The 25,000-nt window shown below is 43.2% G+C and overlaps 1 protein-coding gene across 1 annotated transcript in view; it reads left to right on the top strand.

The window, feature by feature from the left end:
- LOC143279855 (low-density lipoprotein receptor-related protein 2-like) overlaps window positions 1–25,000 on the top strand; it is a 194,327-nt gene that overhangs the window by 34,374 nt on the left and 134,953 nt on the right. Inside the window, exons 4-14 of the mRNA XM_076584111.1 lie at window positions 3,267–3,389; window positions 4,997–5,113; window positions 6,250–6,375; window positions 8,142–8,299; window positions 10,367–10,411; window positions 10,948–11,132; window positions 14,192–14,404; window positions 15,289–15,512; window positions 17,280–17,414; window positions 19,185–19,409; window positions 20,775–20,970. Coding sequence (XP_076440226.1) covers window positions 3,267–3,389; window positions 4,997–5,113; window positions 6,250–6,375; window positions 8,142–8,299; window positions 10,367–10,411; window positions 10,948–11,132; window positions 14,192–14,404; window positions 15,289–15,512; window positions 17,280–17,414; window positions 19,185–19,409; window positions 20,775–20,970 — 1,747 coding nt within the window. The remainder of the gene's footprint in view (window positions 1–3,266; window positions 3,390–4,996; window positions 5,114–6,249; window positions 6,376–8,141; window positions 8,300–10,366; window positions 10,412–10,947; window positions 11,133–14,191; window positions 14,405–15,288; window positions 15,513–17,279; window positions 17,415–19,184; window positions 19,410–20,774; window positions 20,971–25,000) is intronic.

Below are 25,000 nucleotides of genomic sequence, written 5' to 3'. Positions count from 1 at the left end.
GTAAGAAAAACTGATACACATATATCTGTGTCATGAAAGAATTGATTCATTTAAAAAAACAAACAAACAAACTGATACACATATATGTCTCATGAAAGAATTGATTTATTAAAAAAAACCAAACTGATACACATATATCTGTCTCATGAGAGAGTTGATTCATTTAAAAAAAACAAAAAACAAACTGATACACATATATCTGTCTCATGAAAGAATTGATTCATTTAAAAAACCTAACAAACTGATACACATATATCTGTCTCATGAAAGAGTTGATTCATTAAAAAAAACAAAAAACAAACTGATACACATATATCTGTCTCATGAAAGAATTGACTCATTTAAAAACAAACTGATACACATATATTTGTCTCATGAAAGAGTTGATTCATTAAAAAAAACAAAAACAAACTGATACACATATATCTGTCTCATGAAAGAATTGATTCATTTAAAAAACAACAACAACAAACAAACTGATACACATATATCTGTCTCATGAAAGAATTGATTCATTTAAAAAACCTAACAAACTGATACACATATATCTGTCTCATGAAAGAGTTGATTCATTAAAAAAAACAAAAACAAACTGATACACATATATCTGTCTCATGAAAGAATTGACTCATTTAAAAACAAACTGATACACATATATCTGTCTCATGAAAGAGTTGATTCATTGAAAAACCAAACAAACTGATACACATATATCTGTCTCATGAAAGAATTGATTCATTTAAAAAAAAACCCAAAACAAACTGATACACATATATCTGTCTCATGAAAGAATTGATTCATTAAAACAACCAAACAAACTGATACACATATGTCTGTCTCATGAAAGAACTGATTCATTAAAAAAAACCCAAAACAAACTGATATACATATATCTGTCTCATGAAAGAATTGATTCATTAAAAAAAAACCCAAAACAAACTGATACACATATATCTGTCTCATGAAAGAGTTGATTCATTAAAGAAAAACAACAAAAAACAAACTGATACACATATATCTGTCTCATGAAAGAATTGATTCATTAAAAAACCCAAATAAGCTGATACACATATATCTGTCTCATGAAAATTGACTCATTTAAAAAACAAACAAACTGATACACATGTATCTGTCTCATGAAAGAATTGATTCATTTAAAAAACCAAACAAACTGATACACATATATCTGTCTTATGAAAGAATTGATCCATTAAAAAAACAACAACTGATACACATATATCTGTCTCATGAAAGAATTGATTCATTTAAAAAACCAAATAAGCTGATACACATATATCTGTCTCATGAAAGAATTGATTCATTAAAAAAAAACCCTAAGAAACTGATACACATATATCTGTCTCATGAAAGAGTTGACTCATTTAAAAAACCAAACAAACTGATACACATATATCTGTCTCATGAAAGAATTGATTCATTAAAAAAAAAAACCCTAAGAAACTGATACACATATATCTGTCTCATGAAAGAGTTGATTCATTAAAAAAACAAACACCCCAAAACAAACTGATACACATATATCTTGTCTCATGAAAGAATTGATTCATTTATAAAACCTAACAAACTGATACACATATATCTGTCTCATGAAAGAGTTGATTCATTAAAAAAAAAACACCCAAATAAGCTGATACACATATATCTGTCTCATAAAAGAATTGATTCATTTAAAAAACCAAACAAACTGATACCCATATATCTGTCTCATGAAAGAGTTGATTCATTAAAAAAAAAACCACCCAAAAACCTAAACTGATACACATATTAAAAAAAAGAAAGAAAAAAAAGGGTGTGTGTGTGTGGGGGGGGGAGGTGTAGGGGTGGGGCATATTCTCTAGATTTATCATTTGTGGTTAACCGGAAAAGGAAGAAAGGACGTTGCTGCACCATGGACGGTGCCTGTTTGACAACTTGCTAACGTACTCACATGCCAGCCTTCCTGGTTTCCTCGTTATCAACTTGCTCCTACCTTCACAGTTATCCTCAACCTTCCCTGCCTGCCTCTACTTTCTTTCTATACACCGATTTTTTCTATTTCTAGGAACGAGGAAGGTAGCAGGATGGTTAAGACGCTTATCTGTCAATTCAGTGTCCGACAGGGTCTGGATTCGAAACCCGCTCTCGAACTTTCTTCCAAGTTTGACTCGGAAATCAAACTGAGCGTCTTGTCATTCGGATGAGACGATAAACCGAGGTCCCGTGTGCAGCACGCACTTGGCGCACTGAAAAAGAACCCATGGCAACATACGAGTTGTCCCTCAGGCAAAATGATGTCAAAGAAATCACCTGTTAAATGTACACAAACAGAAAACGCGTGAACTCAAGGCCTGACTAAGTGGGTTGGGTTAATCTGCCGGTCGGGCATCTGCCTAGTTGTGCTGTAGCGTATATGGATTTGTCTGAACGCATTGACACCCCCTTGGGAAACTGAAACTGAAAAATGAAACATATTTTGGAGCCAATACAGAATCTTCAGTCCTGTTCGCACACGTGTGATAACGCACACACCCAGACGTCTTTCTGCCTATTCACCACCATGCTTACCAACCATATATCACTATTTATTTTTCTTTTATTTTCTAATGATTTTTTTTTTTGGCGGTATTAAAACTAATCTCTGACTGTTACCTTTTGAAACTTCCTCGTGTCAATACAAGAACCTATGGTGAACGTTCTTTCTTCTTTGCTGCTCCTCACATCTGGAACAACCTTCCTTATCATATCCGTGTATCTGATTCTATTAATTTTCTGCTTTTCGCTCATCACTAAAAACTCATCTTTTTAAAACCTATCTATAAGCACTCTCGGCTTCCTTGTTCTCCAACACCACCCATGTCAGCTCACTTTGGATGTATGTAGAATGGGAAAGGAGAGTGTATGTATGGGGGGAGGGGGAGGGTTTTTTGAGAAAGAGTGGTCATGAATATTTTATGTAACTTGTACTATTTTTCTTTCATGTAAAGCGCCCTGAGCTCTTAGAGAGAAAGGGCGTTATATAAATGTACATTATTATTATTATTAATTGTTACCTTCCAGATCAAGCCTTTTTCTTTTACGGACACTTCCACTTCAACTCTTTAATTCACGTTGGCTGAAAAGAAGTGGATCTGATACCTCGTGAAAATTGCTTGAACACTCCACGTGACACTAGATTGTTTCTTTTTCTGCGATCAAGCAATCAGGAGAAATAACGATTAAAAAAAAAAATTATTGGTATAATTCAGTTTTCTTCCTGTGTGTTGCAGGTCACTATTCGTGTCTTCCTAATGAATGGGCGTGTCCAATCAGTGGTCGGTGCATTGAGATCGGAAAGGTCTGTGATTCCGAAAACGACTGCCCGGGGGGTGAAGATGAAGGGGGCAGCTGCAGTGAGTCTAGACACCGCACGGTGTTGTCAGCTTTTACATGTGTTTTGTATATTTATTACCTGGGGTGATGTATTTGGTGAGGAATCTTGCTTTGCTGTAAACGAAAACAACAACAACAAAAACAACAAAACAACAAAACAACAACAACAACAAAAAACAAAAAACAAAAACCCAACCAAAGCAAACAAAAACAAACCAACAACAACAACACAAAAAACAAAAACAAAACAAGAACAACAACAATAACAAAACGAAAAATGCAGACATGCAGTATCTGAGAAAAATCATTTTGTTTGTGTTTATTTTTATGGGTTTAATCTATTGCTGTCGTGTTGCGCGTGTGAGTTTGGTTAAAAATGCGTCATGTTTTGTGTTTCTATTTTCTCACCTGTCATTTCTGTTCTCTCATCCAATGGTTCGTCTTTCTTGTGTGTCATCTTGTGTCTTAACTGTCGTTTTTCATGATGCATCTCGTCAATTGTCGTCTTTCGTTATGCGTCTTATAATCTCGTTTTCTGTCATCTCCCATCTGGGAGGTGTAGGGATCAGGATCTAACCTGTCACGTCGTTCTTCTCTTCGTCTTATGATCTGAACAGCCTCTCTCTGTCTCTCTATCTGTCTGTGTGTCTGTCTCTGTCTCTATCAGTATGTCTCTGTCCCTATGGCTTCATGTCTCTCTGTCTCTGTCTGTTGTCTGTCTGCCTGTCTCTCTTTCTCTCTATCACATCTTTTTTTCTTCTTCAAGATTAGGACTTGGTATCTCAGAAATTAGCACATGCACCGCTATGAAAATGCTTATAATTCGAACTGATTTGTCCTTTATGTAAGAAGAGAATTGAGGATGAAGTTAATTTTGTTTTGAAATGTCCAGTTCCGTGCGATCTTCGTGAAAAACCAGTTGTAAGAAAGAACGACTTCATAGATATCCATATATTTTTCCCGATTTATTAGATTATTGACATCGACCGGTGTTAGTACAATACGTATTTTATCATTATGTTTGTCTAAATGGTTTTCAGTTAAGAGAGACATTATCATTTCTGAAGGATTGCAAAAAGACAAAACTTTTTGAAGTTAAGGCATCATCACCCAAACATTGATTTATGCTGGACTAGGATCTGTCGTGAATAAGAATGCCTGACCCCCACCCCTCTCTGTCTGCTTGTCTGTCTGTCTGCCTGCCAGCCTGCCTGCATGTTTGTCTTTCTGTCAGTTTCTCTCTCTCCCTCTGTGTCTCACACTTGTTCATCGTGTCCGTACCTTTGTACGCACTGACGCGAGTCTTTAAAATGTACATAGATACGCAGCCACCCAACACTGTGGCAACACTGACACGACAGTGATAAGAAACTCTAGGGAAGAGCTGGACAGTACAAGGTCTTCAGAGAAGAATCCCCCCTCAGTCAAGTGTTTCGGCCCTTAACTCTTTCACTATAAGGGGGCCGGGGAACAACCAGGTCATGACTCCTGGATGCCCTTGTATTGCCGCCTTTTTTTCTTCTTCTTCCTTTGTAATGAAGCCGTCAGAAATCAGGGTTGCTACATCGGGGACGTAGCGCACGTGTCAAGCCACGGTGCCAGTGCTGTGGGTGGTGTTGTGTTGCAGACACTGGGTGTCCTCCGAGCCTGTCCTGCGATCAGCTGTGTCGCCCCACGCCCCAGGGCGGGGCCTGCTACTGCCGCCAGGGCTACCAGCTGGGTTCGGACAACAGGACGTGTCAAGGTGGGCTTCACTCCTGTGAAGTCGTCGTCCGCATCGTTAATGTCCTCGATTTTTTTAATTTTTTATAGTCGTTGTGGTCGTCTTCCTTCTCATGTCATCATCGTTATATTTGTTTTGTTTTGATTGTGGTGTGTGTGTGTGTGTGTGTGTGTGTGTGTGTGTGTGTGTGTGTGTGTGTGTGTGTGTGTGTGCAGACAGACAGACAGACAGAGAGAGAAATGAGAGAGAGAGAGAGAGAGAGAGAGAGTGTGTGTGTGTGTGTGTGTGTGTGCGCAGGCAGACAGAGAGAGAGAGAGAGAGAGAGAGAGAGAGAGAGTGTGTGTGTGTGTGTTTGTGTTTACATGTATGAGCGTGTGTGCGGATGCGGAGAGTCAGAGACAGAGAGACGTGTTCACCGAATGGCACGAAAAGTGAGTGATTGAAAGCCCTTATTTCTTCTAATTGTACTTCCTTTCGGTAAAGTTATGTCTGCTAATGGCTGAGAATAAATTAATTATCAATGTGTATTGTTTGCATGAATTTTTTTCTTTTTTCCTGTGTCACCAGTCTTATTGTTTGTACGGTGTGCGAAAAGATGTATGTATGTAACGTTTTAACTCACTCAGTACGGCCAGTCCTCTCTTCTCCTCTACACAGACCCCTCGGATGTCCAGTGGGTGTCTCAATGACCCAACCTTTAGCTTCCGTCGTCAGAATTGTGGTATTCTTTGTCAACATTCACCTCTTCAGTATAAGAGCCTTCCGCTTGCAATATTTTGATGATGGTAATTGGGGTGAAACGCTGTTAACGTCGTCTCTTTCGCCGTTCGTATGGAGAGAGTTAATGCCCCCAGTGGGCACAAGAAATATTTTTTTTTATGTTTTTGAATCATTCTCTCAGTTTCTCTACTCTTGAGACTGGTTTAATTATTGTGTTCTTCGTACTTCGTGCTATATGTATTAGGAATTCTTCACATTCCCGTTCAGTAGGGGCCTTGGCCTGTAATCAATAAATCATCCGTATCCGTAACCGTATCCGTACTCTTTAGACTTCACCTCTGTCCCTCTGTGTGCAGATTTAGACGACCCGTAATGAATAGTTTATCCGTATCCGTTTCCGTACTCTTGACACTTCACCTCTGTCCCTGTGTGTGCAGATTTTGACGAGTGCAGCACGTGGGGGTTCTGTGACCAGCTGTGTGTCAACTCAGATGGAGGCCACCGCTGCTCCTGTAAGAAAGGGTACACCCTTCGAGGGGACAGAACTTGTCGGGCCGCAGAGAGTAAGTTGTCTCCCGTCGTTCACAATCGTCTTTCATCCATGTTGCCATCTGCAGTGACGATAGTTTTAATTTTGCTGACAACGTTGTGATCCCCAAGCTGCCTCTATTGTTGTTGACTGACGCTGTCTTTTCGAAATAGCAAGGCGCTGACAAGGTAAAGAAGGCAATAAGGCAGTTTTAATGCTGTGAACAGAATACAGAATAATTTCCAGTGGAAAACTTTGAACGTTGAAACTTTTCTCCTTGGTAACCGCAAGTTGTATAGGAACCAACACTGGCAGGATGGTAGATATGCACGACACCTTTCCTGTCACCTTCTTTATGATGATGAGGTAAGCAGGGTGAGAGGTCAAATGTCAAGGCCATTATTTGACGAAATAGAAAAAAGCTGAATAGACCTGATATCGTACATCCGATTTTCTTTCAAATGTTGTTTAGTGACTGGCCTTGATGACGGAATGATTTCCATTGAGATATTAAAGATCAGATGTTAATAAGTGTCACGGACATAACACGGCTAACAATAATTATAAGTAAAGCTGTTGGTTACAAAAGCGCTGACATTTTTTTTTTGGCTGCATTATTCCTGTGGTATTTTAAGACGCGCCATTCTTTTGGCACACTCAGCCGACTTGAACACACACACACCTACACGCACACACACACGCACACACACACTGTGCAGTCCACATAGTAAACCGTTTTTTTTTTTTTTACTGACTTGTGCGTCTGTGTGATAACCTGGTGTTCGTTTGTGTGTGTACGTACGTGTGTGTGTGTGTGTGTGTGTGTGTGTGTGTGTGTGTGTGTGTGTGTGTGTGTAAACTTTGACATTGTCATTTTCTCTGGAAATATTTTGTAAATAGACAGCAACTTTGGCATAAAAATAGGAAAAATTCAGTTCTTTCCACTCATTCTGTTTATAATGACAATGCACCTTTAGGATGGGTAAAAAAAAAGAAAAAAAAAAAAAAGCCAAAATACTTGCACAATAAATCTGCTACTACATTTTTCTTTTTCCATTTACAAAACGTAGCAAATTCATGTGACTTACTGACTCATTCATTAATAGCAGTCGTTTCAGTTAAAAAAGAAAAAGAAAGAAAGTCCTGTATACGATATCCCAATTTTTGACTCACTTGTGTAAACAAAGTGAGTCTATGTTTTAACCCGGTGTTCGGTTGTCTGTGTGTGTGTGTGTGTGTGTGTGTGTGTGTGTGTGTCCGTGGTAAACTTTAACACTGACATTTTCTCTGCAAATACTTTGTCAGTTGACACCAAATTAGGCAAAAAAAAAAGAAGGAAAAATTCAGTTCTTTCCAGTCATCTTGTTTAAAACAATACTGCACCTCTGGCATGGGCACACACACACACACACACACACACAAAATGAAGCCTAATTATATGCAAACTGCATTTACTGTTATATTTATATTTTTTGTATTCTCTAAACTTGGCACTTTGATCTGATATTCTGACCCAACAACAAGAGCAGTCATTATTATCCTTTTTTGTTCAAACAGGAACCTCTTTTGCTAAGCATGGAAGTTTTATTTTTTTTGCAAACGTTTTGGTGCAGATAGTAAAAAAGGGAAACCACTCTGTAATTAATGCTAGGGGACATAATTTGCTTTAAACTGTTCTTTCTCATCTTAAACATTGCATTTTGAAATTATACACAATACATAAAAAGCTTGGATTTTTTTCAGTGTATCACAAGTGAGTCTTGAAGGCCTTGCCTCTCTTGTCTTACTTTTTTCTAACAGGTTCCAGTATGCGACTGATTGTGTCTACCAGCCACAGCATCTTGAAGATGGATCGTGAGGGGAAAAACAACGAGACTCTGGTCACAGTCAAAGCCGCTGATATGGACTTCGACATTCGGAACCAGCTTCTCTTTTTCATCAACAAAACAGACAAACAGGTAAACACGTGCACCATGATGATTATGGGTGGATTATCCGGTGGTCAGTCTGGTCTGTCTGCTGGTTTTTTTTTTATATGATAATTCACTGGCCACTGTACGCACTGGTAGGGGAAAAAATAGACTGATATTTTATGGAAAACACGAACAAGAAATCTCCACACAGTAACAATGTAAATGATGACAAAGAGAGAGAGAGAGAGAGAGAGAGAGAGAGAGAGAGAGAGAGAGAGAGGAAAAAGAAAACAGGTCTTGTTAAGATTTCGGCAGTTTGGTGTGGATGACCATCATTCGTTAAACACCCCCCCCACACACACACACACACACACACACACACACCCACACACACACACAACCCCCCCAAAAAAACCGAATCGAACGTTCTGGTCGTTTATTTATTTATTTATTTTTTTGTTTCAAATGTTGTTACACATGTAATAACCATAAGACTTTAATGTTTAATATTCATGTTTTACAGCCAGGTATGAAATGATTTTTCAGGTTCCGCCTTTTGCACGTGCACCTAGCGAACAGTATTATGCTGTATTGTCCTTCACTATCCTTTACTGCACTGCTTTATGTACAAGACTGAGTCAAGTGTACTCTGTTGTGTGGAACTGTGTCGCACACACTGATACTGTGTACGTAATTGCATTGTGCTGTACTGTGCCGTTCTCTACTGCACTGTTGGCTGTGATTTATGTACTGTGTTGTAACGTACTGTTCTGCGCTGTGCTGTGCTTTATTGTACTGTATTGTGTTGTATTACTGTACCGAGCTGTGCTGTATTGCATTGTATTTTTTGTATTGTATCGTATCGTATCGTATTGTGATGCTCTTTGATGTTCTGTCCTGTACTGTACTGTTCTGTACTGTGTTTTCTCGTATTGCATTGTTTTGTTCGCATCTTACTGCATTGCACTGTAAGGTCAATCCACTTCACTTTACTGCACTTCACTTTACTGCACTGCACTTTACTGCACTGCACTTTACTGCACTGCACTGCACTGCACTGCACTAACACAACACACCGCTGTAAGGTCACTCCACTTTACTGCACTGCACTGCACTAACACAACACATCGCTGTAAGGTCACTCCACTGCACTGCACTGCACTAACACAACACACCGCTGTAAGGTCACTCCACTGCACTGCACTGCACTGACACAACACTGTAAGGTCACTCCACTTCATTTACTGCACTGCACTTTACTGCACTGCACTGCACTGACACAACACACCTCTGTAAGGTCACTCCACTGCACTGCACTGCACTGCACTGCACTGCACTGACACAACACTGTAAGGTCACTCCACTTTACTGCACTGCACTGCACTGACACAACACACCTCTGTAAGGTCACTCCACTGCACTGCACTTTACTGCACTGCACTAACACAACACACCGCTATAAGGTCACTCCACTTCACTTTACTGCACTGCACTAACACAGCACATCGCTGTAAGGTCACTCCACTTCACTGCACTGCACTGCACTAACACAACACACCTCTGTAAGGTCACTCCACTGCACTGCACTGCACTGCACTAACACAACACACCGCTGTAAGGTCACTCCACGCCACTTTACTGCACTGCACTGCACTAACACAGCACATCGCTGTAAGGTCACTCCACTTCACTTTACTGCACTGCACTTTACTGCACTGCACTGCACTGACACAACACACCTCTGTAAGGTCACTCCACTTCACTGCACTTTACTGCACTGCACTGCACTAACACAACACACCGCTGTAAGGTCACTCCACTTCACTGCACTGCAACTAACTCAACACACCGCTATTAACCCTTTCACCGCCAAGCTCGCATTTATGCACAGGCGTGGTAGAGGATCCATGTCACTGAAAAGGTGACCGTTCATTGGTCTGTTATCCATGAACCTACTGCTCTTAATGTTCGGTGGTAGGACAGGCCATATTTTCTATACATCGTAGGGGGAATCCCCAGCTATTCTTAGCCACTGTCTTTTCTGTGTTTATACCACAAGGGAATTTTGTACTCTAAATTGACTGGCGGTGAAAGGGTTAACCGGTGACCCAGGTGTACCAGACGTCCCTGGCGAACCCTGGGGGCAAGGTGAGCAAGGTGCCCATACAGGGGCGCAATAGCCGAGTGGTTAAAGCGTTGGACTGTCAATCTGAGGGTCCGGGGTTCGAATCACGGTGACGGCGTCTGGTGGGTGAAGGGTGGAGATTTGTACGATCTCCCAGGTCAACATATGTGCAGACCTGCTAGTGCCTGAACCCCCTTCGTGTGTATACGCAAGCAGAAGATCAAATACGCACGTTAAAGATCCTGTAATCCATGTCAGCGTTCGGTGGGTTATGGAAACAAGAACATACCCAACATGCACACCCCCGAAAACGGAGTATGGCTGCCTACATGGCGGGGGTAAAAACGGTCATACACGTAAAAAGCTCACTCGTGTGCATACGAGTGAACGTGGGAGTTGCAGCCCACGAACGGAGAAGAAGAAGAAGAAGAAGAGACTGGCGTTGAAAGGGTTAACCGGTGACCCAGATGTACTTCACTGCACTGCAGCTAACACAACACACCGCTGTTAACCGGTGCCCCAGGTGTACCAGACATCCCTGGCGAGCCCTGGGGGCAAGGTGAGCAAGGTGCCCATACAGGGGCTGGCCCTGCCGGTCGGCGTGGCGTGGGACTGGCTGGGCGGCAACCTGTACGTGGTGGACCAGGACACGGCGCGCATCGACCTGTTCGTGCTGAGGACAGGCCTCCAGGCCAACGTGCTGTCCAACAACCTGCAAAGACCAACAGGCCTGGCCCTGGACCCAGCCACTGGGTGAGTGGTGACGGTGGTGGTGGTGGTGGTGATGGTGATAGTGGTGGTGGTGATGGTGATGGTGATAGTGGTGGTGGTGGTGGTGGTGGTAAGGATGGTGATGGTGATAGTGGTGGTGGTGGTGGTAAGGATGCTGATGGTGGTGAGGATGGTGGTGACGGTGGTGGTGGTGGTGATGGTGATAGTGGTGGTGGTGATGGTGTTAGTGGTGGTAAGGATGGTGATGGTGATAGTGGTGGTGGTGTTGATGGTGATGGTGGTGGTGGTGGTGGTGGTGGTGATGGTGGTAAAGATGGTGATGGTGATAGTGGTGGTGGTGTTGATGGTGATAGTGGTGGTGGTGTTGATGGTGATAGTGGTGGTGATGGTGGTGATGGTGGTGATAGTGGTGGTGGTGGTGGTGATGGTGATGAGGATGGTGGTGGTGATGGTGATAGTGGTGGTGGTAAGGATGGTGATGGTGATAGTGGTGGTGGTGGTGGTGATGGTGATGAGGATGGTGGTGGTGATGGTGATAGTGGTGGTGGTGGTGGTGATGGTGATGAGGATGGTGGTGGTGATGGTGATAGTGGTGGTGGTAAGGATGGTGATGGTGATAGTGGTGGTGGTGGTGGTGATGGTGATGAGGATGGTGGTGGTGATGGTGATAGTGGTGGTGGTGGTGGTGATGGTGATGAGGATGGTGGTGGTGATGGTGATAGTGGTGGTGGTGGTGGTGATGGTGGTGAGGATGGTGGTGACGGTGGTGGTGGTGGTGATGGTGATAGTGGTGGTGGTGATGGTGGTGGTGGTGGTAAATATGGTGATGGTGATAGTGGTGGTGGTGGTGGTGTTGATGGTGATGATGATGGTGATGGTGGTAGTGGTGGTAAGGATGGTGATGGTGATAGTGGTTGTGGTGGTAAGGATGGTGATGGTGATAATGTTGGTGATGGTGGTGATGGCGGTGGTGGTGGTAAGGATGGTGATAGTAATAATGGTGGCGATGTTGGTGATGATGATAATGGATCCCGCCAGTGGGTGAGTGGTGGTGGTGGTGATGATGGTGGTGATAGTGGTGGTGGTGGTGGTGATGGTGGTAGTGGTGGTAAGGATGGTGATGGTGATAGTGGTGGTGGTGGTGATGGTGGTAGTGGTGGTAAGGATGGTGATGGTGATAGTGGCTGTGGTGGTGGTGATGGTGATAGTGGTGGTAAGGATGGTGATGGTGATAGTGGTGGTGGTGGTGATGGTGGTGGTGGTGGTGGTGGTGGTGGTGATGGTGGTGGTCGTGGTAAGGATGGTGATGGTGATAGTGGTGGTGGTGGTGGTGGTGATGGTGGTGATGGCGGTGGTGGTGGTAAGGATGGTGATAGTGATAATGGTGGCGATGTTGGTGATGATGATAATGGACCCCGCCACTGGGTGAGTGGTGGTGGTGGTAATGATGGTGGTGATGGTGATAATGGTGGTGATGGTAATGATGGTGGTGATAATGGTGGTGATGATGATGATGATGATGGTGATTATATAATGGTGGTGATGATGATGATGATGGACCCCGCCGCTGGGCGAGTGGTGATTGTGATGGTGATGATGATGATGATGGTGATGATACTGCTACTACTACTACTACTACTACTACGACGACGACGACGAAGCAGATAAAGAAAAAAAAAAAGAAGACTGAAACGTTTCCACTGCGCATTCATCCCACATTTTGAGAGCTCCGTGCGCTGCAGTATTTGTTTCCTTTTCATTGATTAAGAAAAGTAAAAATATTGACAAGGTAACATTAATTCAGAGTTGTCTCTTATTCCCATGGTGCAATCAAACAGAAAAGAGAAGGGGCTAAACCTTTGTATAAAAACTGTTTGAAAGAGACAAACGGAAGATAGACGTAGGTAGATAGATGGAGAGAGAGAGAGAGAGGGAGAAGAGAGAGAGAGAGAGAGAGAGAACATTGAACACTGAAAGAGAGAGAGCGAGAGCGAGAGAGATAGAGAGAGAGAACATTGAACACTGAAAGAGAGAGAGCGAGAGAGGGAGAGCGAGAGAGAGGGAGAGAGAGAGGGACAGAGAGAGAGAGAGAGAGAGGGGGGAGAGAGGGAGAGAGAGAGAGAGAGAACACTGAACACTGAAAGAGAGAGGGGAGAGGGAGAGAGGGGTAGGTGGAGAGAGAGAGAGAAGAGGGAGAGAGGGAGAGAGAGAGGGGGAGAGAGAGAGGGGGGGCAGAGAGAGAGAGAGAGAGATAGAGAGAGGGAGAGAGAGAGGGGGAGGGGTACGGAGGCGCTCATTTCATAAGTTGAAAAGCGACATAAGGTGACATGCAATGGGGACGAGATGGGACAGGACAAAAAACAACAACAAAAAACAAAACACACACACACACACACACACACACTATCACACACACACACCACCCAAAAAACAAACCCAAACACAGTTATAAACGAAAGACGACACTTGACACGAAACATGAAAAACGACATTCAAGACAAACGATGGAACGACGAACAAACAGATATGACAAGAAGACAAATATAAAACACGAAACAGGATGCTTTTTGAAATTAATTTAAAAAAATTTTTTTTTTTTTTTTTAAAACCACTACGTGAGTGATGTGAAATGGTCACGCACAAACATGAGCGCACCGATGCATGTCACCTGTCTTTCTGTCCATGTGTCAGAACTTCATTTCATCACACACTTATTATTATGGATACACTGGTGGGATGGGATTTTTTTTCTTTTGTTTATTTGTTTTGTTTGTTTGTTTTTCTTTCTTTCTTTCTGCCCCTTTCCCTTTTCGTTCTTAAGTTCCTCCCATCCTGCTACCCATCCTTATGTCCCCCTCCCACCCTCTTTTTTCTCGTTTATTCATTTTTTTTTTTAGTATTAAAAAAAAATCGCCCATTATTCTGTCTTTTCTTTCTTGCAACCTTTCGTGCTTCTGTTTCACAGCAGCATTTTGCACCTACATGGAGAACTCTGGGCCTCTTCGTGAATGCACCGTTTTTGTTCTGTTTCTGACGATGGCTCATTTCTGTACCTCCCCCCTCCCCTGCCCCACGTGCAGGTACCTGTTCTTTTCCGACATGGGGAACTCCGGGCCGGGCAACAAGCCCCGCATTGAGCGGGCCTACATGGACGGCAAGCACAGGGTGGACCTCAAGCTGACTAAGATCCTGAGCCCCAGAGGCCTTACCGTGGACCCCACCAACAAACGTCTCTTCTGGGTGGACTCTCACCTGGACCACCTGGAGACTGTCGATTACAACGGAATGAACAGGTGAGCTTTCAGGTTCTGTTTCAAGGTGTGTGGTGTTAAAGTGTGCTGACTAAACCATATGAACAGAAGAGTTGTTGTATCTGTAGACTGGCTATTTCTGGTTATGTTTTAGGTGTGTATGTTTTAACTCACTCGGTACGGCCAGTCCTCTCTTCTCCTCTACACAGACCCCTCGGATGTCCAGTGGGTGTCTGAATGACCCAACCTTTAGCTTCCGTCATCAGAATTGTGTTATTCTTTGTCAACATTCACCTCTTCAGTATCAGAACCTTCCGCTTGCAATATTTTGATGATGGTAATTGATGTGAAACGCTGTTAGCGTCGTCTCTTTCGCCGTTCGTATGGAGAGAGTTAAGCAGTTTACGATGACTCGGGTGTACAGATATTCGGAGGCAGACATAAGTCAACCAACACTGAAGCACTTAAACATTGACATTATGTCGACACGGACCGATGGGTAGACATTCTGTAGGAAAAAAAAATTGCTTCCATGTTCGATACTTTTTGAGGGTTGGCGTTTTGAACTGAGAGCCTACAGGCATTATAGAAAACACTGACGTATTATTATTATTATTATTATTATTATTATTGTTGTTGTTGTTGTTGTTGTTGTTGTTATTATTATTATTATTATTATTATTATTATTATTATTATTATTCATTAGCATCTTCATTATTTTGATGCACGTGTTTTGCTGAAAGAGTAATGATGATGATGATGATGATGATGATGATCATCATCGACGTGTTTTGCTGAAAGAGTTTTTATTATTATTATTAATGATTATTATTATTATCACCATCATCATCACCGTCATCATCATAATGATTATGATCCACGTGTTTCGCTGAAGGAGTGTGTGTATGTTCCCACCACTTGTCAGACGGACCGTGGTGTCCCACCGGAACAACATCCCCTCGCCGACCTCGGTGGCGGTGTTTGAGGACCTGGCGTTCTGGACGGACCTGACGAGGCAGGGGGTGCTGAGGGTCAACATGTATGACAGGGCCTCCGTGTCCGAGCCCACCCTCCTCCTTCACAACACCTCCTTCCACCCCAACGCCGTCAGGGTCATGCACAGGTCGCTGCAGGACTCCTCTGCACGAGGTTTGTGTTTTTGGTGGTGGTGTTGGTGTTGTTGTTGTTGGTGTTGGTGTTGGATGTTGTTGGTGTTGGTGTTGGTGTTGTTGATGGTGTTGGTGTTGTTGTTGTTGGTGTTGGTGTTGGTGTTGGTGTTGGTGTTGGTGTTGTTGATGGTGTTGGTGTTGGTGTTGTTGTTGTTGTTGATGTTGATGTTGTTGGTGTTGGTGGTGTTGTTGTTGTTGTTGTTGATGTTGATGTTGTTGGTGTTGGTGGTGTTGATGTTGGTGTTGGTGTTGTTGGTGGTGGTAGTGTTGGATGTTGGTGTTGGTGGTGTTGGTGTTGTTGTTGATGTTGTTGGTGTTGGTGGTGTTGATGTTGGTGGTGGTGGTGGTGTTGTTGTTGTTGTTGTTGATGTTGTTGGTGTTGGTGGTGTTGATGTTGGTGGTGGTGTTGGTGGTGTTGGTGTTGTTGTTGATGTTGTTGGTGTTGGTGGTGTTGATGTTGGTGGTGGTGTTGGTGTTGTTGTTGATGTTGTTGGTGTTGGTGGTGTTGATGTTGGTGGTGGTGGTGGTGGTGTTGTTGTTGGATGTTGGTTGTGTTGGTGGTGGTGGTGGTGTTGTTGTTGGATGTTGTTGGTGGTGTTGGTGTTGTTGGATGTTGGTGGTGGTCGTGTTGGTGTTGGTGTTGTTGGATGTTGGTCGTGGTGGTGTTGGTGTTGTTTTTGGTATTGGATGTTGTTGTTGTTGTTGGATGTTGGTGGTGGTGGTGTTGGTGTCGGTGTTGTTGGTGTTGGTGGTGTTGTTGGATGTTGGTGGTGGTGGTGTTGTTGTTGTTGGTGGTGTTGTTTGTGGCGTTGTTGTTGTTGTTGTTGTTGTTGTTGTTGGTGTTGTTGTTGTTGGTGTTGGTGGTGTTGGATGGTGTTGGTGGTGTTGTTGGTGTTGGTGTTGTTGTTGGTGGTGTTGGTAGTGGTGGTATTGTTGTTGTTGGTGATGGTTGGTGGTAGTGTTGTTGTCTTTGTTGTTGATCTTGTTATTGTTATAAGTAGTGGTGGGTGTTGGTGTTGGTGGTGGTGGGTGGTAGTGTTGTTGTTTTTGTTGTTGGTGTTGTTATTGATAGAAGTGGTGGGTGTTGTTTTTGTTGTTTTACTACTACTACTACTGCTGCTGCTGCTGTTGTTGTTTTTGTTCATTATCATCAATATCGTTATCATCATCATCATCATTATTATTATTATTATTATTATTATTATTATTATTATTATTATCATCATCATTGTTATCATCATTATTGATTTGGTACGATGTATAGGAACGTGTGTATGTGGTTCTTTGTCTGCGTGTTTATTGATGTAACTTTTCCTTGTTGTTGCCGTGGTTGTTTTCTTGTTGATGGTTCAATCACTTTCCCGTCCACTATCGAGTAATCATGTCTGTCAGCCAGTTAAGCAACACATCATTCATTTGATCAGTCCATCCATGCATCCATACATCCATGCATGCATGCATGCATGCATGCATCCATCCATCCATCCGTGCACCCATCCATCCATCCATCCGTGCACCCATCCATGCATTCATGCATCCACCCATCCATCCATCCACCCACCCATCCATCCATCCACCCACCCACCCATCCATCCATCCATCCACCCACCCATCCACCCATCCATCCATCCATCCACCCACCCACCCACCCACCCACCCATCCATCCATCCATCCACCCACCCACCCACCCATCCATCCATCCATGCACCCATCCATCCATGCATCCATCCATCCATGTATGGGCAGGTTCGAAGCCGTGTGACGAGAACCTCTGTGAAGACATCTGTGTGACGTCTCACACATCGGACAACCAGCAGCTGGGATACCGCTGTCTCTGTCGCTACGGCTTTGCCTTGGACAAGTCCGGCATCAACTGCACTGGTGAGATCTTGAATGCATACAGAAGAAGGTCTAAAAAATGCATTGAAAATCAAAATTATCACACACACACACACACACACACGCACACACACACACACACAGATATATATATCTATCTTTACTATTTGTTTTACATATATATATATATATATATATATATATATATATATATATATATATATATACATACATACAAGATGAAATTTAAATGCCTAGAAAGCATGTAAAGAATTAATCACACAAATTAACTGATTGGTAAATATGTAAGAAAAGATCTGTATTCTCATATACATACAAACACCACATAAAGAAATGACACAAACAGTAACGCAAACCAGTCATTCAACATTTCATCACACTTTCCCAAAACTGAGGCATGGACAAGCGCGTTGTGGTCAGTGCATCTGCTTAAAAAAAAAAAAAAATAAAATTCACGCAGATGTGGTGCAGCAGCGTATGTAGATCAGTCTTCACGCTTTTGACTATACCATCTCGAAACTGAAAGCAAAACTTCCGCCAATGCTCAACTCATTCCCAACTCAACCAGTCATCCATGCACACACTTCGTTTTCTCAGACACGACAAGGCTAACCAAGGGACGTCATCAAGGATGGCTGTTTGCTGTTTCAGTTTCAAGGTGTCGGAGCGTACGGACAAATCCGTATGCACAACACAACATCAGTATTTAAAAAAAAAAAAAAAAGAAAGAGAGAAAGAAAGAAAGGAAAAAAAAAAAAAAAAAAAAAACAACAGCTGCCCGACCTTCACATAAACACAACGCGCTGATTAGACCTTGAGAGCCTATCCTAGGTTTGTGTAAACCATTTAAAAAAAAAAGTAAGTTTATATGGATAGCGCTTCATCAAATGATTTTACTCTAAGCGCTTTAAGTCACAATAGTGTTCCAATTAAAAAAAAAACACATAAAGAAATAACATCCATCAAAACAAGGTGGTCTAACTAAGGAAGCAAACTCGACGAATTATGACAAGACATTACCTCATCAAAATGCACACATACTAAATTCAATGTTTGCTACAGAACTGGAGAAGTTCATTCTGTTCTACGAATTATGAAAAGACATTGCATCTTCTTCTTCTTCTTCGTTCGTGGTTGCAACTCCCGCGTTCACTCGTATGTACACGAGTGGGCTTTTTCGCGTATGACCGTTTTTACCTTGTTGTCAGCCACACACCGTTTTCGGGGGTGTGCATGCTGGGTATGTTCTTGCTTCCATGACCCACCGAACGCTGACATGCATTACAGGATCTTTAACATGCGTATTTGATCTTCTGCTTACGTATACATACGAAGGGGGTTCAGGCACAAGCAGGTCTGCACATATATTGACCTGGGAAATCGAAAAAATCTCCACCCTTTACCCACCAGGCGCTGATACCGAGATTCGAACCCGGAACCCTCAGATTGAAAGTCTAACTCGGCTATTGCGCCCGTCGATTGCATCAAATTACACACATACTGAATTCAATGTTTGCTGCAGAACTGGAAAAGTTCATCCTGTTCGACGATTTATGACAAGACATTGCATCAAATTGCACACACACTAAATTCAATGTTTGCTGCAGAAGTGGAGAAGTTCATTGCGTTCGACGAATTATGACAAAACAGTGTATCTAATTGCACATTGCACACATACCAAATTCAATGTTTGCTGCAGAAGTGGAGAAGTTCATTGCGATCGACGAATTATGACAAAACAGTGTATCTAATTGCACATTGCACACATACCAAATTCAATGTTTGCTGCAGAACTGGAAAAGTTCATCCTGTTCGCCTCCCCGCGCTCTGTGCGGACCATTCCCCTGGAACAAACCAGCGGGTACTCCGTGGACGCCACACCGCCCATCGTGGGCCAGCAGAGGAGCCGCCTGGGCGTCAACTACGTGGCGATTGACTACGATGCCCAGAACAAGACCGTCTTTTTCTCGGACGTGAGGAACCGGGTCATCTACACCAGCAAGATCGGCGAGTCTAGTGAGTATCGCTGGAACTGTTCGCTTTGGTTCGTTTGGTTTTGTTTGGTTTCGTTTTCTCGAGTGATGGTTTTGTTTGTGTGCATATTTTGACCTCCTGCCTGTTAAACGTCAGCATTTGTACACACACGTTCGGAGGGAGAGCGCGCATGCACACGCACGCACGCATGCGCACATACGCACACACATACACGCGCGCGTTTGCACATATATACACGCACACACACACACACATTTACTTGAGAACATTTGTGTGGGAACAGTGACATTTTCCCCTCCCCAGTATTTTTTTTCCTCATATCTTCATCAACTATTGCTTACAGTGAAAAGGCGTTGAACTAAAGAGCGAACACGCACTATGTGAGAAATCATGAAAAGGTGACACGTAGCAAGTGTATGTACATGCTCGTTGGTACGGATATTGGCCATGTTCACAAATACACAGGGAAACAGCTTGCTGTATTGCTTAGTTGTTGTTCTTTTGTCCCCATTTTGATCGGTCTTTGTGTTGTTTTGTATTGTATTGTATTGTATTGTATTGCATTGTATTGTATTGTATTACTGTTTTTGTCACAACAGATTTCTCTGTGTGAAATTCGGGCTGCTCTCCTAAGGGAGAGCGCGTCGCTACACTTTTTTTGTATTTTTTTCCTGCATGCAGTTTTATTTGTCTTCCTATCGACGTGGATTTTTCTACAGAATTTTGCCGCTTTTGTTGCCGTGGGTTCTTTTACGTGCGCTAAGTACATGTTGCACGCGGGACCTCGGTTTATCGTCTCATCCGAATGACTAGTGTCCAGACCACCACTCAAGGTCTAGTGGCGGAGGAGGAGAAAATACTGGCTACTATGGGATTCGAACCACTGCGCTCAGATTCTCTCGTTTCCTAGGTGGACGCGTTACCTCTAGGCCATCACTTCAGCTGCTAATCAGTTCAGTGATGACGCAAGAATGCACATAGCATAAAATGTTTATGTGTACTGGTGTATGTGTGGGAGGGAGGGGAGGGAGGGGGTGTATGGAAGTGTGTAGTTACAAGTGTGTGTGTGTGTGTGTGTGTGTGTGTGTGTGTGTGTGTGTGTGTGTGTGTGTGTGTGTGAATGATATAACCTATGTGAAGTGATCTAGTCAATGTTGTGTGTGTGTGTGTTCGTGTGTCTGTGAATGATATAACCTATGTGAAGTGATTTAGTCAATGTTTATGTATACGCTGTGATGTAAATCCTGTTGTATTATGCTTCAATAATTTTTCGACGGGGTAAAAAAAGAAAAAGAAAAAAGAAAAAAAGAACGCACATGGCTTCTTCTACACTTCACCAAGCGAATCAGTCAACGATGGTGGATTTCTCGTCACCTCCATTTCCAGATCCCACGCCGCTCGTTGTGACTGGGATCGGGTCCGTGGAGGGCATGTCCTATGACTGGATCGGCAAGAACCTCTACTTCACCGACTTCCGTCGTAGCACAGTCTCCGTGGTGCGTGTGGACCACCCCAACTGGCGGCGTGACCTCATCAAGAACCTCGGCAACGCTCGTTCCATTGTCGTCCATCCTCTCCGCGGGTAAGCTTCCGTTTACTTTCGTGTGATAGTGTTGAGAAAGGAAGAAGACGGGAGAGAGAGATAACGATAACGATAACGATAACGATAACGATGTTTTATTCAGATTAAGGCCAAAGCCCCTTACTGAAGGGGGTCATACAAGAACATAAATAAGGAAAAATGACTTGACACGATAAACCAACATCACAAATCAACCAAAAGTAGCTAATACAATACTCAACAACATTCACAAAATAACAATTCGAAGTCTCTTCAATGCCTCATATAAATACATGGCCAAGTTTTGTTGGGTGAGCTCATGTTTTGACGACATGAGCAGATTAAATCTAAAAGCACAAGGATCTTTGAGAGAGAGAGAGAGAGAGAGAGAGAGAGAGAGAGAGAGATTGATTGATTGATTGCTTGATTGATGATTTGTTGTCAGAAGCATTTACAGCCATTTTGACATGGGATTACAAAAAACTATTTAAACAAATACCACGAAACACACACACCGCAACAACTGTGTGCAAGAAAAGGGTAGGGGAAAAGAACAGCAAGAGCAAACAACATATGGACCATCCATGGTCATAATTCGTTTGCTTATATAATAATTAGTGAATCCGTTCATTCATTAGCATTAGGGGGTCATCTGTATATAATTACGTACATTTTACTTGATTCTTTATACTGTCTGTCCATTTTCTAGTGCTTTCTGCCTACAGTTAAGTGCTACGGTAAGAAATGTTAACACAGCTGTTACCATTACTTCGTTCTCGTTTTTTTTTAAGCACGTGTTGCAAGCGGATCAAGTCATCAACGGGACTTAAATCTATGTTGAATGGATATCTGTTTCGGGTGTGTGGAGATGCAGGACAGTGGAATAAAACGTGAATTACGTCTTCTTTTTCGAAGCCGCACATTGGGAAATTGCTGTTTGCCTCAGCCTCAGTGAGACGCCATACCTTATGGCTCCTCAGTCCGCACGCTCTGAGGCAGAATCGGAGAGAAACTGAAACTGAAACTGTTTAATGTCATTAGCACACATGCCATAATAACATGGGGTTCACAATTTCATGTCCAAGAAAAACAGACATTAAACATAAACAAAGAAAAGTCTCAGAGACTATTCCACACATGCAGACAACAGTCTCTCAGCGTGCATGCAAATCTCCATCTATGTACATACAAAATAAACCGACACCTTATCAAAGGTAGTGTAATCGTTACTGTTCAATAAGTAAACCACCAAGCACATTAAGAAGAAATAGATAATCTGTGTGAACCATAAGCAGAATGTTTTCAAACTGAAATTTCAGTTTCAATTTCAGAATCGGAGAGAGAGAGAGAGAGAGAGAGAGAGAGAGAGAGAGAGAGATCCTGTTGTTCGCTGTTCGTTGTTAGTCTTTTTCACTGGTATCACATGTGTTGTTTAGAGTCTTCATATTCTGCTCTTTCTCGTTCTCAATTCTTTATTGTTGCTCATTTCCAATATACCCCCATTCCCTGTTTTCTTTCTTTTGTCAAATCTTTTTTTTTTTAATACCCCAAGGCTGGGTGAAAAAAAGCATGAACATTTGCTATTTGCTTACCTAGATACCCTGGTCGAATAAAATTTCGTTTTGTTTCGTTGTCTGCCCTCAAACATTAGACTGACATCCATTTCGCTTTGTGAACATTGCCCTGAACTGTTTTATAAAATGATGTCATTAAGATATCGGAACTGTAATGTAGTCTCCTTTAAATTTTTCTATTTTGCAGCATTCAGATAATCGTGTTGGTTAAGGTCTGATGTCATCTCCATTGTCTTTTAGAGCAAACATATCAATGCAAGAAAAAAATGAAAGCAAAACACAGAATCGTATGCATGAACATAGCTCACAAACACACAGGAGAACAACCGTGTACGCATGCTCTGTCAACTGCATGTAAAAGAGTTATAATAATAATCGTACTTATATAGTGCTGAATCTTGTGCATAGACAAATCTAAGCGCTTTCGCACCAGTCATTCTCACGCACGCATAACTCTAAAACTGGAGAAACTAAAGACAAGGAAGAGGCAGGGAAGGGAGGCTATTTTGGGAAGAGGTGGGTTTTAAGGCCAGACTTGAAAGAGCTGAGTGTGGAGACTTGACGAAGCGAAAGAGGAAGTTCATTCCAATTGCAAGGTCCAGAGACAGAGAAAGAACGGCGGCCAACAGTCGAGAGTTTGAATCTGGGTATGCATAAGTGGAGTGGATCCGAAGTTATACCGTTTACTTGATACCAGTTCGTGTTATTTGCAGTTTGTGAGACCCCCCGTTTGTTTTGTCTGCCAACGGACTTCAATCGAACATTCGCTTTGTACAATGCACGTGCAACGAGTGGTGGTGTGTGTCCATCGAGATCGATGATGACCATCGTTGTCATCCAGCTGGGGGATGGGGGAAGGGTGGTGGTGGGGTGGGGGGGAGGATGCAAATGAATCTATCTGTGAATGCGCAGATGGCTGAATAGTCCAATCTGCGCACGAAATGTTCGCTGACAGTTTGGGCAGACAAAGACAGGCATACCATTGTCAGGGAGCTTGTTTGCCCGTGACTTTCTGGCCTGCCTCTTCTGAACAGCTGCAGCAGTCCTGTTGGCCTCGCACAACTTGGCGCCTTTGTGCACAGCAGCACGCCATTTGTCACGGTCCACTGCAGATTCCTCCCAGGAGTCAGGGTTGATATAAAACGCTTTCAGAGAGACTTTCAGAGTATCTCTGAAGCGCTTCTTCTGACCTCCGTGTGATCTCTTCCCTTGTTGCAGCTCGCCATAGAAGAGCCTTTTGGGCAGCCGATGGTCTGGCATGCGCGCCACGTGTCCAGCCCAGCGAAGCTGGGACTGCATCAGGATGGTGAAGATGCTGGGAAGGGTGGCTTTTGCGAGCACCTCTGTGTCTGGGGTCTTGTCTTGCCACTTGATGTTCAGTAGCTTCCTGAGGCATGTTGTGTGGAAGTGGTTCAGCTTCTTGGCATGTCGTTGGTACACTGTCCAAGTTTCGCAGGCGTACAGTAGTGTGGGGAGAACTACTGCTCTGTAGACCTTTAGCTTGGTCTCAAGACTAATGCCTCTTCTGTTCCAGACATTTGCACTGAGTCTACCAAAAGTTGCGCTTGCTCTTGCAATCCTGACGTTCACTTCATCGTCGATGGTCGCATTTCGTGACAGTGTGCTGCCAAGGTATGTGAACCGCTCCACCGCACTGAGTCTCTGACCGTTGACTGTGATGTTCGGCTCAACGTAGGGTTTCCCTGGGGCTGGCTGATGGAGAACTTCAGTTTTCCTCGTGCTGATGGTAAGGCCGAAGTTCCTGCTGGCAGTGGCAAACTTGTCAACGCTGAGTTGCATGTCAGCTTCAGATCCAGCGTTGAGGGCACAATCATCAGCAAACAAAAAGTCTCTGATGATGTCTGTCATGACCTTCGTTTTTGCTTGAAGCCTTCTGAGGTTAAACAACTTACCATCTGTTCGGTACTTTAGGCCAATTCCAACATCGCCATCTCTGAAGGCATCAGTAAGCATTGCAGAGAACATGAGGCTGAACAGCGTTGGAGCCAGGACGCAGCCTTGCTTGACACCATTTGTGACAGCAAAAGGAGCAGATGTTTCGCCTTTGTCCTGGACTCGAGCCTGCATGCCTTCATGGAATTGGCTGACCAAGGAAATAAATTTCCGAGGGCATCCGTACTTGGCCATGATCTTCCACAGTCCCTCTCTACTCACGGTGTCGAAGGCCTTAGTGAGGTCGACATAGGTGGAGAACAGATCAGCATTTTGCTCCTGACATTTCTCTTGCAGCTGCCTTGCAGCAAACACCATGTCGGTGGTTCCGCGCTCTTTCCGGAATCCACATTGGCTCTCAGGCAAATGACCTTGGTCAAGGTGTGCTGTGAGGCGGTTTAGTAGGATCCTGGCAAGTATCTTGCCTGCGATGGAGAGCAAGGAAATGCCCCGATGGTTATCACAGGCTTGCCGGTTCCCCTTTCGCTTGTACAAGTGAATGATAGATGCATCTTTGAAATCCT

This window comes from Babylonia areolata, chromosome 1 (genome assembly GCF_041734735.1).
Source record: "Babylonia areolata isolate BAREFJ2019XMU chromosome 1, ASM4173473v1, whole genome shotgun sequence".
Taxonomy (NCBI): Eukaryota; Metazoa; Mollusca; class Gastropoda; order Neogastropoda; family Buccinidae; genus Babylonia; species Babylonia areolata.
This window is presented reverse-complemented; position numbering and strand designations above follow the sequence as displayed.